This window comes from Ranitomeya variabilis, chromosome 1 (assembly GCF_051348905.1).
Source record: "Ranitomeya variabilis isolate aRanVar5 chromosome 1, aRanVar5.hap1, whole genome shotgun sequence".
Classification (NCBI taxonomy): Eukaryota; Metazoa; Chordata; class Amphibia; order Anura; family Dendrobatidae; genus Ranitomeya; species Ranitomeya variabilis.
The window spans coordinates 144,292,456-144,311,255 of NC_135232.1; the positions used below are offsets into that span (position 1 = coordinate 144,292,456).

An 18,800-nucleotide genomic window follows, 5' to 3' on the forward strand; every position below is an offset into this window, starting at 1 on the left:
TAATTGTTGCTACCGGGTAAAGCACCTCAATTCCTACGCTTACTTTTGGCTACAATATGTCTCTATGGGCACAAACAATAAAGAAAATAATATATAATATGCTGAGTGAAAAGAAAGTCTGAGATCCACAACAGTGGTCAGAAAAAAAAAACCTCACTGTGACAGTATCTTATGATGTGATGAAAATGTGGAAATAATGTGAATTAACAATGTGTGCGGAGATACAGTATGTGTGTGTGTATATATTAGTGCAAAAATATCACAGAAGGAATCGGTTTCATGCCCAGAAAACAATAATACATACATAATATCTGTTACAGAATGAGTTGTGAAAAAATGAGAATAATCCCCAATTAAGCAAATTAAAACGCAAACTACAAGATGCAAGGTTAATTACTAGTGATGAGCGAGCGTTCTCGGACATAGTGTTATCCGAGCATTCTCTGTGCTAACAGAGGGTATTCGGCGTGCTCGAATAATATGTTCGAGTCCCCACGGTTGCATGTCTCGTGTCTGGTTGTTAGGCAGTCCCTGCATGTGTTGAGGCTATTGAAGAGCTGCAAGACATGCAGCCACGGGGACTCGACCATATTATTTGAGCACGCCGAAGACCCTCTGTTAGCACCCGAGCATGATAACACCTTATCCGAGCACATTCGCTCATTACTATTACAAAAAAGTATCAGAGAGCAATAGAATTACAGTTTCCCATCCGACTTTACCATTTTTAAAGGGGTTAACTGGGGATGATAAGTTTTCGTCAATTCAGAGGATAGGTGATCAACAAGTTATCGCTGGGGTCCCATGTCTGAGATCCGCACCGATCAGCAGAACTTTTAGGCCGGCGTCACACTCAGCGTATGAAAATACGGTCCGTTTTTTACCGCCGTAATACGCAGAAATGTTCCCAAAATAGTGATCCGTATGTCATCCGTAGGCAGGGTGTGTCAGCGTATTTTGCGCATGGCATCCTCCGTATGTAATCCGTATGGCATCCGTACTGCGATATTTTCTCGCAGGCTTGCAAAACCGACATCTAATGGATTTATGGGCTCAAATGTTCATTAAAACATATATACAGTGTATATATATATATATATATATATATATATATATATATATATATATATATATATATATATATATATATATATATATATATATATATATTATATATACTGTACTTATATTTAATTCAGCGCTAGATTGCAGAAAAGCCGGTAATTCAATTGCCGGCTTTTCATTTCTCCTTCACAAACCCGACATGATATGAGACATGGTTTACATACAGTAAACCATCTCATATCCCTTTTTTTTTTGCATATTCCACAATACAAATGTTAGTAGTGTGTATGTGCAAAATTTGGGCGCTGTAGCTTGTAAAATACAGGGTTAAATCGCAGAAAAAATTGGCGTGGGCTCCCGCGCAATTTTCTCTGCCAGAACGGTAAAGCCAGTGACTGAGGGCAGATATTAATAGCCTAGAGAGGGTCCATGGTTATTGGGCCCCCCCTGGCTAAATACATCTGCCCCCAGCCACCCCAGAAAAGGCAAATCTGGAAGATGCGCCTATTCTGGCACTTGGCCACTCTCTTCCCACTCCCGTGTAGCGGTGGGATATGGGGTAATGAAGGGTTAATGTCACCTTGCTATTGTAAGGTGACATTAAGCCAGATTAATAATGGAGAGGCGTCAATTATGACACCTATCCATTATTAATCCAATAGTACGAAATGGTTAATAAAACACACACACACATTATTTAAAAGTATTTTAATGAAATAAAGACACAGGGTGTTTTAATATTTTATTATACTGGTAATCAACCTGAAGACCCTTGTCACCTGAAATAAAGTTAAAAAAACCAATTTCAGATGACAAGGGTCTTCAGGTGGCTGGGCCATAGAGAATCATTGGGCCGTGTGTAATGCATATTTTACGGATGTATTTTCTGCGCTCATACGTCCGTAAAACTCGCTAATGTGACGCTGGCCTTATTCCCGTTAGAAAGGCGGTGTGCATGCTCGACCAATGCTCCATTCATTCCCTGTGGGGCTGCCAAGTGCTGCACTCGGCATTTTTCTCACACACAGCCCCATAGTGAATGAATGCAGCGGCAGTTGAGTAACCGATCTGCCATTTCATTTGAGGATAACCTTTCCCAATTCTGCCGATTGGTGGTGACTTATTTCCAGTGAACATCCCCTTTAGTGAAATACAGCTCTATTACTTGAGAATATTGTACTTTTTCCTTAGAATGATTACACATTTTTAGTATTCTTGAAGTGAAATTAAGATCCAGCACTTTGCTCGTGATTGCTGCAATGATTTGCTGCTTACATTACATTCGACTTATATTATGTTACAAACTTAAAAAAACTGACTGTCACATCCAAACATAAACTAAGTGTGATGAACAGGTGCTAAGCTAGAGTCACCAACTCGTATACACGCAAACAAAAAAGGTAGCACTCTGTAGCACCATAGCATGCAAATATGAAATATGAAAATTGAATTGTATTATTGCACTAGAAATATGACAAATTGAGAAAGCTTAGCGTATAAATTGGCCTATTCATTTGTACCTGGTAGCCACGTTAAAGGGACTCTGTCACCTGAATTTGGAGGGAACAATTTTCAGCCATAGAGGCGGGGTTTTCGGGTGTTTGATTCACCCTTTCCTTACCCGCTGGCTGCAATATTGGATTGAAGTTCATTCTCTGTCCTCCATAGTACATGCCTGCGTAAGGCAAGATTGCCTTGTGCAGGCGTGTACTACGGAGGACAGAGAATGAACTTCAATCCAATATTGCAGCCAGCATGCAGCCAGCGGGTAAGGAAAGGGTGAATCAAACACCCGAAAACCCCGCCTCTATGGCTGAAAATTGTTCCCTCCAAATTCAGGTGACAGAGTCCCTTTAAGGCATTTCTCGTTACCAGGACCTATCAATGCCAATCCTCTCTTAGAATAAAGTCTTCATTTTTATGGGAACCTAATATGAGTTCTCTCTTAGGGTACCGTCACACAGTACCATTTTAATCGCTACGACGGCACGATCCGTGACGTCGCAGCGATCGTATGATTATCGCTCCAGCGTCGTAGACTGCGGTCACACTTTGCAATCACGGCGCTGGAGCGATGCCGAAGTCCCCGGGTAACCAGGGTAAACATCGGGTTGCTAAGCGCAGGGCCGCGCTTAGTAACCCGATGTTTACCCTGGTTACCAGCGTAAACGTAAAAAAAACAAACAGCACATACTTACATTCCGGTGTCTGTCCCCCGGCGTTCTGCTTCTCTGCACTGTGTAAGCACAGCGGCCGGAAAGCAGAGCGGTGACGTCAGACGTCACCGCTGTGCTCGCTTTCTGGCTGGCCGGCGCTCACACTGCAGAGAAGCTGAGACGCCGGAGGACAGACACCGGAATGTGAGTATGTACTGTTTGTTTTTTTTACGTTTACGCTGGTAACCAGGGTAAACATCTGGTTACTAAGCGCGGCCCTGCGCTTAGTTACCCGATGTTTACCCTGGTTACAAGCGAACACATCGCTGGATCGCTGTCACACACAACGATCCAGCGACGAAAGAAAGTTCCAAACGATCTGCTACGACGTACGATTCTCAGCAGGGTCCCTGATCGCTGCTGCGTGTCAGACACTGCGATATCGTAACGATATCGCTAGAACGTCACGGATTGTACCGTCGTAGCGATCAAAATAGTACTGTGTGACAGTACCCTTAGACTGAAATCTATATCTCTGTGGAGGGGTAATAGACCTGCTGGGATTAAAACACCTGTGGCTAAGAGGTGGAGGAGTGCTCAATCAGAAGGCTAATGAATACAAATTTAAAAAAACTGACCGTCACATCCAAACATAAACTAAGTGTGAACAGGTGCTAGCCTAGAGTCACCAACTACATGCTATGGCGCCACAGAGTGCTGCCTTTTTTGTTTGAGAGTATATCATGTTACAGTTGTGATTATATTTGTATTATGGGGGTCATTTTGTGCTATTGATTACTATGAACATGTATGCTCTTCCACTGGACAACTTACTGTATTGTTGCTTTGTTTTACCAGTGTTGGAAAGGTCTCGCTGTCAAAGGCATTTGACCTTCTGACCTACATTGAAAATGAAGTGGACACTGCCCCCATCAGACAGGCGCTGCATCAGATCCACAACATTCAGAGTCTCCTAGCTAAACAAGGATTTGATTTTCCAGCAGCGCAATTAATGGTATGTGTTCTTTTTTTTCTTAAATATTCAAAGTTTACCTTGCCTCTACTAATAGTTTTAAAATCCTTTATGGGAACCTGTCCAGTCCCTATTAACATGCATATATATAGGGATCATCTGCAGGTTAATGTCATTGCAAAGCTGTCCAGCTGCTTTATTGAAAATGTGGCTACAGGAACAAAATGAACGTCATTCCTCCCGGGAGTTGGCATAGAGGCGCCTGGAGCAGCTATAGTCACCGCTCACTATACCGAGTGGCGACTCCCAGCATGTCCCGTCACTTTGATTGACTGCTCACTCTGCACATATTTGTGCTGCAGAGTGCATTGTCAATCAAAGTGCCGGGGGTGTGCTGCCACTCAGTATACGGGGACTGTAATAGCTACGTGCAAGCCTCTGACTGAAATCGGGGAGCTCTCCAGACAAATTAAGTTCATCTCTCCTGGTAGCCAGCTTGGCAGCATTGTAAAATTGATAGGGTCTCCTCCTCAACGAAAAAAAAATACCAGAATTAACTTTTTTTATTTTTTTTTTGGGCTACGGCAACATTGCAATAACAGGCAATCAAAACATCATATCTACCTCAGAATGGTATCAATAAGAATATCAGCTCGGCATGCAAAAAATAAGCTCTCACCTAGCCCCAGATTCCGAACAATGAAGACGCTATGGACCTCAGAAGATGGTGCTATTTTTTTTTCAACCTTTGGATTTTTTTCACCAAATAAATAAAAAAGAACCAAGACATGTTTGGTATCTGCAAACTCGGAATGACCTGGAGAATCATAATGGCAGGTCTCTTTTTACCACATTGTGAACATGGTAAAAAAAAAAAAAAATCAAATTATATCTGTAGTAGACCCTGGCAAGCAATGTGTAATTTCCCTACAGGATAAATTGAGTGTTCCACGGTGGCTATTATCGGTGGGCAGACTGTGAAGGGTCCTCGTCGCTTTTCAAACCACGGTGAAAACCCTGGGTCTCACCGGAAAGACTAAGATGATGTCTGTCTCACCATGTGTAGTGGACATTTGAGCTTAAGTTAACAATCTTTCTTAACTCTCCTTTTTCACAGTCATGTTTTGTATATAGATAGCTAGAACTAATTGACTTATATGTTTTATTTTAGAGGCGCATGTTTGATCTTTTGAGCAAGCAAATAAAAAAACAGGAGTGGACTGATACTGGAACATTGTCTGATCAGGAACGGAGATCATTGCTCTTAGATTTGGCATGTACACTTGGCGATGCTACCTGCATTAGCACAGCTACTGAGCTGTTCAATACCTGGCGTACCAATGGAACACGGTGAGGTTCTTGTCCTACTGTGCATGCATATATGTCACACCATTGTTGTCCACAGAGCTCAGATGATGGGCTAATCAGACACATTTGGAGGTGCAAGATCGTCTTACTCTACTACTATAAAATGATTAATTTAATTAAGACTGTAATAAGCAGGGAAAGAATCAACTGGATGGCACAATTGACAATTTGCCACAAATTGAGTTAGGGTTGAGGTTCTCTGCTAGTCACATGCAGGAAGTTGAGCTGAGGACTCCATGATATAGTCCAACAGGCTAGTGGTTTATAACTCAGGCCAGAAAAGAAGGGTTAGCCATGAATTGTAATTGGGACTATCTAACAATATTATACATCCCATTAAAAGAAGATTTAAACTGGGTAATGTAGGGAAAGGACATTGACCTAACCTTAGGCTAAGCCACCAGTTTAGCATCAGTGTCAGTCCTATCCTTAAAATGCCCATTGATTAACTGCTGTGTGGCCCTTTTCAATTTTCATGCACAGTAGCTCCCGCCTACACAACATTATGATGTATTTCTAGATTTAGATTTTAAGTGTGTTATAAGGCTCTCTGTGTACTGGTGTAACAGTTCAGAGGAAGGTTGGCAGGTCTCAATGGGGCTTCCATGGACAGGCTTTGTACAAGCCACTCCACTGAGTAAGGGTACCGTCACACATTGAAATTTCCATCGCTACGACGTTACGATTCGTGACGTTCTAGCGATATCGTTACGATATCGCTGTGTCTGACACGCTACTTCGATCAGACACCCTGCTGAGAATCGTACGTCGTAGCAGATCGTTTGGAACTTTCTTTCGTCGCTTGATCACCCGCTGACATCGCTGGATCGTTGTGTGTGACAGCGATCCAGCGATGTCTTCGCTTGTAACCAGGGTAAACATCGGGTAACTAAGCGCAGGGCCGCACTTAGTAACCCGATGTTTACCCTGGTTACAAGCGTAAACGTAAAAAAAACCAAACCGTACATACTCACCCGTCGGTGTCCTTCAGGTCCCTTGCCGTCTGCTTCCTGCTCTGAGTGCCGGCCGGAAAGTGAGAGCAGAGCGCAGCGGTGCTGCGCTCTGCTCTCACTGTACGGCTGCACTCAGAGCAGGAAGCAGACGGCAAGGGACCTGAAGGACACCGACGGGTGAGTATGTACTGTTTGTTTTTTTACGTTAACGCTGGTAACCAGGGTAAACATCGGGTTACTAAGCGCGGCCCTGCGCTTAGTTACCCGATGTTTACCCTGGTTACCCGGGGACTTCGGCATCGCTCCAGCGCCGTGATTGCAACGTGTGACCGCAGTCTACGACGCTGGAGCGATGATTATACGACGCTGCGACGTCACGAATCGTAACGTCGTAGCGATGGAAATTTCAATGTGTGACGGTACCCTTAGTCCTAGGGGAATCCTGGGCTTCATCCTTTAACCCCTATACAGGCACCTGGACTTACGCTGGGACCCCTTGGTTCCATCCACTGAGTGGCTGCTTGCTGGTGGGGCGAGCTAGCAGAGAGCAGGATCATCCAGCTTGGTCATATCAGTCAGGGACAAAATCAGAAGTCCGGGACATGGTCAGGAGGATGTTGAGATTAGTAATGTAATGCAAATCAAACCAGATAAATCAGAGCTATTAAACCAGGTAAAATCTCACTTATGATTGGCAGCTAGAGACAGGCTGCCAGCGGAAGAAATAAGGAGAAGCGAGAGGAGGGTGTAGGAGGAAGGAGGAGATGGTGGCAGAGCACAAAGGATGTTCTCAGTAGCCGCAGTCATCTTCTATCTTCGTAATATGAAAATCAGTCTTAACTGAATACAGATTTTTACCCGAGAATTGAGACTTGAGAATGATTGAGCCCTGGAGGAGAAAGAAGCCGATCTCTCTGATAAGATATATTACACAGTTACTTATTTCCATGTGTATATTGATTGATGAAATAAAAATGTATACGACGTTACTCTTTAAATACTGTGTTTATCTCCTTAGTCTCCCCACAGCGGTCAAGAAAATTGTATTTAAAGTTGGCGCGCAGACAGATGACGGATGGGGGTTTCTGTACCAAATGTACTCTACATCGCCGTCTGAAGCGGAGAAAATCAAAATGCTGGAAGGTCTTGCCTGCACAGAAAATGGCAAACAGCTCCAGTGGTGTGTATTGTACTAATGCCATTTTTAAAGACAAGATTTTTCTTTTCTTTCTTTGTAAAATGTCCACAATAGAGGGTATATTATCAATGGAGGTGTAGGTGGCAATGAAGTATAATTAGGCAGCACCTTACTTAAAGGCCTGACGTTTGATAAAAGGACAAACCACATTCTGTTAGAATAGCTGGTTAGAATGTTGGACATTTTCCCATTTTGGAAAATCCCTGTCCCCAGGCGCAGTTTGTTTTTGAATAAAAAAAGTGCTTTACTCCCCATCCCCCAGTCCCGGTCTCCCCAATTGCTCCCAGTTATGTTGACAGCGCTGCGTCCAATTAGTGAGTGGCCTGTGCCATCAGCTGCTGGGCCAGCGCTGCAGACAACAGACACTGGGAGTAGCAGCAGATATTCACTGAGTGAGAAAAACACATTTTTTTTTAAATCAAGCGATGCTTGGTGACAAGGGCTTTATGAAACTGGTAAAGCTCATATACTTACATCCAGGGGTTCCCACTCCACTCCCGTTCGATGTTCTCACATCTAGCACACTCGCCACACTATTGCATCCAGCTTCAAGCCATTCTTTAACTGACAGCATCATCCTATCTCCAGGTTACCATTTTCCCCCCCTCAGTCTACGCACATCCAGATCTGCTCTTCTGTGCAGGGCTACTCACAAGTCACCATCAAGAGACCTGCTCTTCATACCTGGTTGGTAGACCTGGTCCTAATGCACCAAGTTGGCAGATGGACACAAGCTAGACATCATTGGACCATGAAATATTTGTGGCTCCCAAGCCACAGGACAGGTTGGGGAACACTGCTGTAGAGGCTGTTATGGAGCTGAATGGGGGCCCGGAGGCCTAAGCTAAGGTTTGCTTTCTTCCAGCTTTTCATGTGCAGACTTCTCTTTGTATTGCCATAGGAGGGATCGGAGGAGATAAGCTTTCACTGTTAACTCTTGGGATGATGACATATCATACTACAGTGCTCTCTCAAATTACATTGCAACTCATAACTGGAAACCATAATTTTATGGAAAACTACCGTAATAGCTTATTCTGAAGTCCCAAAATGTCACCCCAACCAGCTGTGTTCAGAAGGAATCAACTCCTATTGAAGAGAATAGGAGCTGGCGTTCAGTACGCAGCAAAGTGGCCACTACACGGTGCAATTGGGATGTGATGTTCCAGCTCATAACATTATGTACATCCGGCTGATGCTGAGCTGGTAATCGATGATCTTTGGGTGTTTGACCCTATGAGGCAGTGACTCGTGTCACAGGTAGGGGTTGCTGTGTGTTCTCCCTAGGTTGTGCATGGAGACGGATGAAGTCCATAGGTGTTCATGGCAGTCACGGATTTCCGGTCCGGGTTTTCCATGTGGCTGAAAGCCACGGGTTTGTTTGTTAAAAACCCTGCAGTAAGGGGTAAGGGGGTATCAGGTGTCAGGTGCAACGTCAGTGTCAGGCTGGTGTGCAGAGCAGAGGCCTGCTGAGCACTGGCTGAGTGCATGGAGGCACAGGCCAGCGGAGCCAGCAGCTGTGGCAGCTGAATAGCCTGACACTCGCAATGTACACAGCGATACAAGTTGTCCGTGGTAACTGGTCTCAGATGTGGATAGTCCTGTGCCCGGAGGTGAACTGGATGTGGATGTCCTGTGCCCGAAAGAGTCGGATGTGGACAGTCCTGTCCCCGGAGGTGTATCGGAGGTGGATGTCCTGTGCCCGAAAGAGAACTGGCATGTATAGCGATTGCAAACAGGTGGATATGGTGCCCGGCTGCGTTCCGGAGGATATCCTGGGCTGTGTATGGCTGTGTGAGTAAAGAGTCTGTGATACAGCGGTGCATGACACCCACGGGAACTAGTCAGAGGAGGACTGCCATGTGTTGTATCTGCAACATGTGAAGCTGTGTGTTTGGACACTGTAATGTGGCGTGCGGCGCCCCAAGGATACTGGACAAGGAGAGGTCCGGCGTGTTTAGGGACTGCAATCTAAAAGCCATATGATGTGTAGTGCTATGAAAAGGGCACTGAGACGAGATGCAACTGTGTGTATTGAACTTTGATGTCGTGTACTATGAAATGCTATGCATGTTATGTGTGAAGTAACACATTAAAGAGACTTTTGTGTTTGAAGTTTGTGAGTCACTGCCTCTTCACTGCGTACAGTGCTACTGCTGCCTTACAGACCCCCATTTATTTTATATTGGTGTCCCAAGGGTGGGTCGTCAATCATAATGTCCTGGACAAATCCTACATATATGTGATATGTTTGTCCTTCTGTCACATTTTTAGACACGATATTTAAAGTGTAGCCTGGCTAAGCTTGTAAGTCATCTTGTCCTAAATATTAGAGAATTGGATTGCATCCAGTTCCAACATTCATATCTTCAATGGCTTCAAACTATAGACTGCCAATGGTGAATAGCTTTTTTTCTACTTTGTATTTAATCTTATCTCACTATGGTTGCCCTTTTCCACTTTAAGGTGGAGAAGATCACTGGAATGGTTCTGTAACAACATCTTTACTAAATTCCAATTGTTACACAATACTTACAGTGGGTACGGAAAGTATTCAGACCCCTTTAAATTTTTCACTCTTTGTTTCATTGCAGCCATTTGGTAAATTCAAAAAAGTTCATTTTTTCACATTAATGTGTAATCTGCACCCCATCTTGCCTGGTAAAAACAGAAATGTAGAAATTTTGGCAAATTTCTAACAAAAGAAAAACTGAAGTATCTCATGGTCATAAGTATTCAGACACTCATATATAAGTCGCATGCTGTCCATTTCCTTGTGATCCTCCTTGAGATGGTTCTACTCCTTCATTATTACCCAAGGTGGTTTCCTCCTTTCATCTTAATGAGGACATTTTCATACCTTCGTTTTGCCCAGCACCGGTACTCCAGGTGGAGAGGGCTCTTCACTCTCTGAATGTGGTGAGGGCTCTCAGGAGGTACGTCTCACAGATGGCATTCTTCTGTAAGTCAGACACTTTATTCATCCTTCCTGAGGGTAACAGGAAGTGACTCGCCGCTTCAAAATCCACAATAGCCAGGTGGCTCCACTCAGCTATTCAAGAGTCTTACCGTCTCAGAGGCAAGCCTATCCCAAAGGGGATTAAGGTGCACTCCACTCGGTCGGTGGGTGCTTCTTAGGCCATTCGGCGCCAGGTGTCAGCGGAGCAGGTTTGCAGGGCTGCGACTTGGTCCAGTCTGCACACGTTCTCTAAGCACTACAACATTCACATGCAGGCTTCCGCAGATGCGGGCCTGGACAGGCGAGTCTTGCAGGCGGCAGTAGTGCATCTATAGACAGTTGGTAGATGGGGTTTGATCTGCTGTGTCGGCTCCCCACCCAGGGACTGCTTTAAGACGTCCCATGGTCCTGTGTCCCCCAATGAGGCAAAGGAGAAACATGGATTTTTGTGTACTCTTCGTAAAATCCTTTTCTCCAAGCCACTCATTGGGGGACACAGCACCCACCCTATTGGCCTGATGGCTATTTTCGTTCTTCGGTTTGACATGTTGTACCAGTATTTGATAGTTTTGTTCTCCTTCTGCTTTGTCACTGAACTGGTTCAGACAGGAGCCAGTGGTAGGTGTATACTGCAGAGGAGGAGTTAATTTTTTATATATTTACTTAGTGTCAGCCTCCTAGTGGCAGCAGCATACACTCATGGTCCTGTGTCCCTCAGAGTGGCTCAGAAAAAAGGGCTTTACTGTGAGTACACAAAAATCAATGTTTTTTTTAATAAATTTGCAAAAATTACTAAATTTCTGTGGTTTTTTTCAGTCAATATGGGGTGCAGAGTGTATATTAATGAGAAAAAGTGAACTTTGTTGAATCTACCAAATGGCTGCAATGAAACAGAGTGAAATTTTTAAAGGGGTCTGAATACTTAACTTACCCACTGTATTTCAGCCTTTGTACAGATGCAGCAGGGACTGAATGTGTCATTGCGAAATGCTAAAAAACTGTCCTGTGTATATTAATAGACTTATTAATGGACTATGATACTTTGTAGGAATAATTGTATTGCCTTACATCGCTGAATGTTTGTTATTCTGTACACCAGGTTGATGTACGCCAGTCTTCATGGAGATGGTATAAAATCACAGGACTTTCCCATCGTCATTCGTCTCATCAGCAAGAATGTTCCCGGGTTTCTGCTGGCTTGGAATTTTGTAAAGCAAAACTGGAATGCGATTACTCAGAAGTAAGTGTGAACTAGTCTATTGCAAATATTGTTGCCGAATAGTTACTGTAGATTACAGTGCATGATATGTAGACATTGCATGAGTGATCTACCAACCAGCTTGAACAGACATGGGCAAAGGGCTATCCTTTGGTTGTTTCTGTGCCGTCTACGGACCAGGACAGCCCAGAGACTGAAAAGTGGTGTTTTTCACCACACTGTAGCCTCCTCACGGCATTTGTTTCATCTGTATCTGCATCCTCGGGAAGCAGATTCTGGTGAATACAATGATGGCACAGGGAGCCATCAGCTGTTTCTTCTGCTATTGAGCTTATACATATGAGAAAGCTGCAGTCAAAATTACATCATTACAGTGTGCCAGCTGTATGGCGCCTCAGTGCACTGCACAGACTGGAGCAGCGCATAGGGGAAACTGGGTTAGGGGAGTAGTAGTATTTTTAAATCCTCAGTATTTCTGTAAAGCTGTGGGAGCATCATACTGGTGTTTGTGGGGGGATGGTGTTGGGACGTCGTACTGAAAGTGGGTTGTATGGGGACAACATACTATGTAGATGTTTTGTGGAGATATGTTGTATAAGGGGCTTTGTGTGGATATGCTGTGAGGGACTTTGTGAAGACATCATACTGTAGAAGGCTTTGTTGGGACATCATATTGCAGAGAGGGCTTTGTTAGGACATCATACTGCCTTGGGGTGCTATGTGGGGACATCATACTGCTTTGGGGTGCTATGTGGTGACATACTACTTGGGGGGTTGGAGGTATATGGTACCATGTGAGGGGATTTTTTGGGACATCATATTGTGTGAGGTGCTTTTGGGGGACATGGTGTTGAGGGACTATGTGAGGACATCATACTCTGTAGGAGCTGTGTGGGGTCATCATTTTGTTGGGAGCTGTTGATCAAGGCAGAAGGGCTGAAAAAAGCAGTATGATTATAAACTTTCTAAAAAGCAGTTAATTATATGGCTTTGATTACTTGCTACTGAGAAGAATACATATTACAATAAGCCATATCGTAAAATGTTTACTAGTAGCACCTAGTCAACGTACCGTACCTAATTCTGTTGAATATTAGGTGATAAGTCACCCTGTCCCTGGTGCCTATGGAGCCCAAAAGCCCCCTATCGCATAAGACACTAATATTATAACCAGTAGGTGGAAGGCTCAATTACAGATATTGCATTAGGATCCAGGAACTTTAAGGGTAGGTGCACACGATTCATTAAACTCTGCGGGATGGACACTATGTACTTGCGCAGCGTCCAACCCGCATCATCCAGATGTTACAGCATAATGGGTGGGATTTCAAGAAATCTCATGTCCACTATGCATCCAGAGACTCCCACAGATCACCCGTGGAGACAGACATGCGGCGCGTCTTTCCAGATTGCAGCATGTCTATTAATCTTGCAGACACACATGCTCCGAAAGATAAATTTCACCAGTACAATGTATTGGGTGCGGTAATTCAGCACGGTTCAGTGGACACAGAGGATTCACCTGCGTTCAATAACCAGCACGGAACGGACATGTGCTGCGTCCAAAGTGCTGCCAATTGTTGAACCTGTGCACCCGGCCTTAGTCACACCTTTATCTATTCTATGGACATAGTGTGAAAAGAGAATTGGTAGAAGAATGTTACATTCATACAGCCGTGAGAAATTGTCTGTACTTCTCTCACCCATACTGCCTCGGTGTGATACCTCTATTGTATCCATATTCGTTTTATTTAATTGAACAAATGTCTTTGTGTCGAAGTCAATAAAAAGACCCCTGGAAAGTCACATGTTTATCACTATTAACTATCACTAGCCAACAGATCCATGGGACACGGATGCAAATGATAAGCCAATCATAATCCTTCCGATTTGGGTCCATGTTTCACAAATTCCCTATAATTTGAATGGCTGACTCTGAACCGCAAACACTGATCAGAATAGAATCTACTCTGAATCTCCCGGATCTCACACAGGGATCCATGTTTTTTATGGATTTGTGTATAGTTCCATGAAATTCCATGGGCCCAGGCCCGTGTGCTCTACAAGTTAAATAATAGTCAGCAAATAGATGTGCCTTGTGGACGTGTGAAGGTAGACCCTGGCTACATTCACACATCCGTATTTTTTTAAATATTAACAATGGATCAGTTCAAAGTGGTTGAAACACTGAAGTTTAAAAGTGCGTCTTCTAGTTTTCATCCATTTTTATTGGATCCACATAGACCTTAATGTAAAAGTCTGTTCTGCAAAAAGGCGGTGAATAGGATATACTCTGAGTCTTGTCAATCAGTTTTTAAAAAGGGTGCGAGTATTGATCAATGAAGCTATGAGTCCATGTGCTGTCTGAGAACAGAATGGGCAGGACATAGATGTGCCACATGGATGTGGGGATGTAGTGTTACTTTACTTTATAGGCTTCTGTGCTGCAAATATAACCCCACATCACCAGTGCATGATATATTCTGCATCGAAAGAGGGGAAACACGAGTTTCTATTTCTTTGTTTTCCTTGGTTTACATACAGATTTATCAATAATACAAAATGATTTTCTTCTTTAGATTCGTTCCTGGTTCGTTCCCCATACAGTCCATTGTGACCAAGACCACTGCTCACTTTGGAACAGAGGTTTACTTAAATGAGGTTAGTTACTTACCTTATAAATACATGTGTCTAAATATTCATCTTATATGTTAATGTGGTCTCGGTTGTGTGTCCTTCTATGGCTGTCGGGTTCAGATAAGTTTAGTAGGGGGGGCATAGCGGGGGCTACAAGAACATTCTCATTCCCTGTGGACCATGGATTGTATCTCAAAAAAATGAAAAAGAAAAGAAAAAACATAATGTTTGGGCAGCCATCAAATGGAGAATACTTAAAATATATTTATTTATTTGTTTTTTGTGACTCTTACAAATATGTCACACCATCAAGAATTGAAATATAGTAATTTTGCATAAAGTTTATCATTAATAGATCATACATATTAAAAAGAATCAAGATAATACAATAAATACAAACGGACATCCGTGGGTAAAGGTATCAGATTATGAGCACAAGGATGAGAGCTAAATAATACATATTAGATGGATACTAAATTGGGCTAGTGTGCACAATTCAATGATGCATATATTATTCCCCTGTATATATCTTAACAAAAATAATAATATTATAGAGACGACCACAAGTGTAATGTCGGTGTGCTGTCATCCTTACGGTTCTTGGGTAAATATGTTCTATATATTACACTTGTGCTTTCCCTGCATTCAATAACGTCATGTTAAGATGCAACACTCAGAACTCTATGGTATTTCTGTAGCGATAACTACTTTTATTTTGGAGAAGTTACTACTTTTGACAATCTCTTCATCCATTGCAAGTCTGTAATCTAACTTGTGTCTCTGTGTGAGATTTCTGTTTTTTTTATACTCTGCCAGATGTTTCTAGAATGTTGTTTTAACATATCAACTAATAGAAAACTTAAGTTGCTTTCCTTTTAGTAGGAAACCTGCCTCTGAGTATATCACTAAAAGACTTTGGGGGAGATTACCTAATGGCGTTTCTTACTCCAAGATACCAAAGATCACCAGAGCGATTTAAAACTTAACTTGTTTTCACTGGACAACTCCTTTATCAACTTGCTGGTCGATGCGATCTGCACCGATTATTGGAACAGGGAGTTTTCTCCATGTTAGGTAATGATGTGGCATGTTGGACGCCCAATCGGTGCTCCTCTCATTCTCTACAGGGCTGCCCAAAAAAACAAGATAGCCCCATATGGAATGAATGGATCACAAGTCGACCGTACACACTCCCGTTCCATTCTAACATGGATGAAAGTTTCTCATTCTGCCGATCAGTGTGGGTCCCTATGGATGGGTAATAACTAGTGATGAGCGAGTGTACTCATTGCTCGGGTGACCTCCGAGTATTTATGACTGCTCGGAGATTTAGTTTTCATTGCGGCAGCTGAATGATTTACAGTTACTAGCCTGCTTGATTACATGTGGGGATTCCCTAGCAACCAGGCAACCCCCACATGTACTCAGGCTGGCTACTAGCTGTAAATCATTCAACTGCCGCAATGAAAACTAAATCTCCTAGCGGTTATAAATACTCGGAGGTCACCCGAGCGTGCTCAGGAAAACCCGAGCACCGAGTACACTCGCTCATCACTAGTAATGACTTGTTTTCACTGGTCAACCCCTTTTCATATGTTAGGTCATTGTTGGCCACGCCACATCCTATCATACCCCTGCTACTCCCCCCACGACTTTTTAGACTTGTAACTTTTAGCACAAATAAGGGAAGTACCAACATTTATAACCCTTTATTGTTATAAAATAGAAACATTTCCCCAATTGAGTTAAATGAAAAATGTTTTCTGTCCCTAACAAACCATCTTAGTCTACTATGGATATGAATTCCTTTTACTATAGACCACCAAAACTACTATTGTTAATACTAACCCATAAAACACTGTTGGTAAAATAAGTGAAGTCGTACATGTAGAAAGTTGGCAGTGTGAGTTTTTGAGAATTTCCCGTATGTGACTTGCTTACACTTTCGCTGGACTTTTCATGCGTTCATTCTGTTTTTCTTTAAATACAGGTAATAAATTTCTTCAATTCTACTGAAGGCAAAAGCCGAGAGATGTGGTGCGTGAAAGAGGCCATCGAAACCATAAAGCTCAACGTCCAGTGGATTAACAAAAACCGTGACAACCTTACCTGGCTGTAGATCACCCTGCAAAATTTGTGTCGGGTGACCACACTTTCAGGCCTTTAAAGCACAGATCGCATGACAGGCATCCTGCAGTGCCGTGTGAACTTTTGGAGGGTTGACCGCTCAGGGCAAAAATAAAATAAAAATCCGTTTGTATAAGTGACTGGTCATATGGAGAAAGACTGTATTTATTATAGGGTTGTGACGATCACAATGTTATTACCCTTTATGGCACTGGGCCGAGAGAGACATCCAAGGTGAAGCAATTTCTATGACCACTGTGCTTAATCTGTTGGCAAAAATTTGGCTTGGAAATTGTATGCGTGTGTCAACAGCACAAATTGTGTGAGAATGTGGATTTGTAACTATGTACATAATAAATACATCCATGGAGCGCGGGATTTCTACTTCTAAGACAGGATCTTCTGTTATCGTTTGTTACGTTTTAACACTGGACAGACTTTTGTTTGACAATTGATAAGAATTTGTTAGCGTCTCGCTGCCTTTACCCCTCAGGTTTTCCATTTAGCTTGTGAAAAAAAAGTAAGACTGCAATGCTGTACATGGCGTATCACTGCTCCTTTTTATACAGAGTAATCATTAACGTTTGCAGGTTAAAATAATGTAACATAATAGAGAATGCTGAAATTCTCAGACTTTGTAGTAGGCAATAGATATGACTGTTTCCGGACTGTCTGCTGAGATGCACAATGTTTTATACCAGGCTTGTGTTTTTTGATATTTGCACTCCCTCGACATGACCCACTGTAAATGCTAATTAAATAAGCCCACAGCTAATTGTATGATTTCACTTACGTTGGAAGAAGTGCTGCAATTATGTAACCAGGTCAGTGAAGGGTTAATCGAATCTAGGAAAATCTCAATAAATCTGTTTATTATTAAATGAGCTTTCAAATGGCAAGATGGAAGAGTCGTCGTCTTTGTGTTCACTGTAGGTAATCGATTTGCGGTATTAATGAAAATATGTGGAAAAAAAAAAATATTGCCACCAGATTTGGGTTGTAACGCCTATTGCTACTAGGACAATTCGCACGTTTTTACTTTATATAGATAAAACCTGAAATCAAAAATGGTAAAACTAATATTGTACCCTCATAATCATCTGTTCTCTGAAAGTAAAAACACCTGACAGTGTGTGAAAATGACACCCAGTATTTTACACTAATAGGGGCTTTCATACAATTTTGCACCAAATGGTACCATGAATGTTTGTACTTAGGAGTCTGACCGGTGCGAGCATCGGTATGCACAACCTTTAACCCCTTCACCCCGAAGCCTGGTTTATACTTCCTGACCAGGCCATTTTTTTCAATTCTGACCACGGTCACTTTATGAGGTCATAACTCTGAAACGCTTCAACGGATCCTGGTGATTCCGAGATTGTTTTCTCGTGACATATTGTACTTTGTATAAATGGTAACCTTTGGCACTCAATCGGTCAACAATAAGTTCAATTTTCAAATAATTATGGATTTATTCATGAACAGCCGACATCATAGGATAACAGACATCATTTCATCCAACGTTTCGGCAATATTAGCCTTTGTCAAGGAAGTCTATGAACATTAAAAAAATTAACAACTTATGATTAACATCGTCAAATAAGCTTGATCCATAAAGCAGCCAATAATACAATATATCAAGCGGCTGTATATATCCATGTAACTAACTATCACAGAAAAATCATGAAATCAGTGACCAAAAACTCGTATATAGTAGTCATGTATGTAAACCCGAGAAAAGAAGAAAAGGATTACTCGTAGATCCTCAAGTGAAAATAGAAGTCATAAAGGAGGGGATGAACAGGAACAGAGAGGAGACGAATCCCCTACAGCAATAACACATGGCATTCATAATGCAAACAGATAAAGGACAAGGGATAGAAAAATAAAGATACAAATAAAGTAGTGAATCCCAATTGAGTAGGCATAGTATATTCTACGTCAGAAAAGCATGCATGACAGGAAGTAGAACAATAAATCTAAATACCTGTATAAGGTGACTTTAGTGCAGAGTGGTGTATATCATGCCTTAGGCATGAGGTGGAAACGGCCCAAATGCTGGACCCAAAAGAGATATAACTTAATGAGTGGATATATGGATATTTTATTGTTTGTTTTTTTTATTTACATAAATGGATTTATTTA

General features: G+C 42.4%; 1 protein-coding gene across 4 annotated transcripts in view; it reads left to right on the forward strand.

The window, feature by feature from the left end:
• LNPEP (leucyl and cystinyl aminopeptidase) overlaps nt 1-17,554 on the forward strand; it is a 98,806-nt gene extending 81,252 nt beyond the window's left edge. For all 4 annotated transcript variants that reach the window (XM_077289551.1, XM_077289559.1, XM_077289574.1 and 1 more), the window contains exons 13-18: nt 4,080-4,236; nt 5,366-5,544; nt 7,534-7,695; nt 11,772-11,912; nt 14,471-14,552; nt 16,519-17,554. In XM_077289551.1, the coding sequence (XP_077145666.1) occupies nt 4,080-4,236; nt 5,366-5,544; nt 7,534-7,695; nt 11,772-11,912; nt 14,471-14,552; nt 16,519-16,647 (850 nt within the window). In that variant the 3' untranslated portion in view covers nt 16,648-17,554. The remainder of the gene's footprint in view (nt 1-4,079; nt 4,237-5,365; nt 5,545-7,533; nt 7,696-11,771; nt 11,913-14,470; nt 14,553-16,518) is intronic.
• The last annotated feature ends 1,246 nt before the right edge of the window (nt 17,555-18,800 follow it).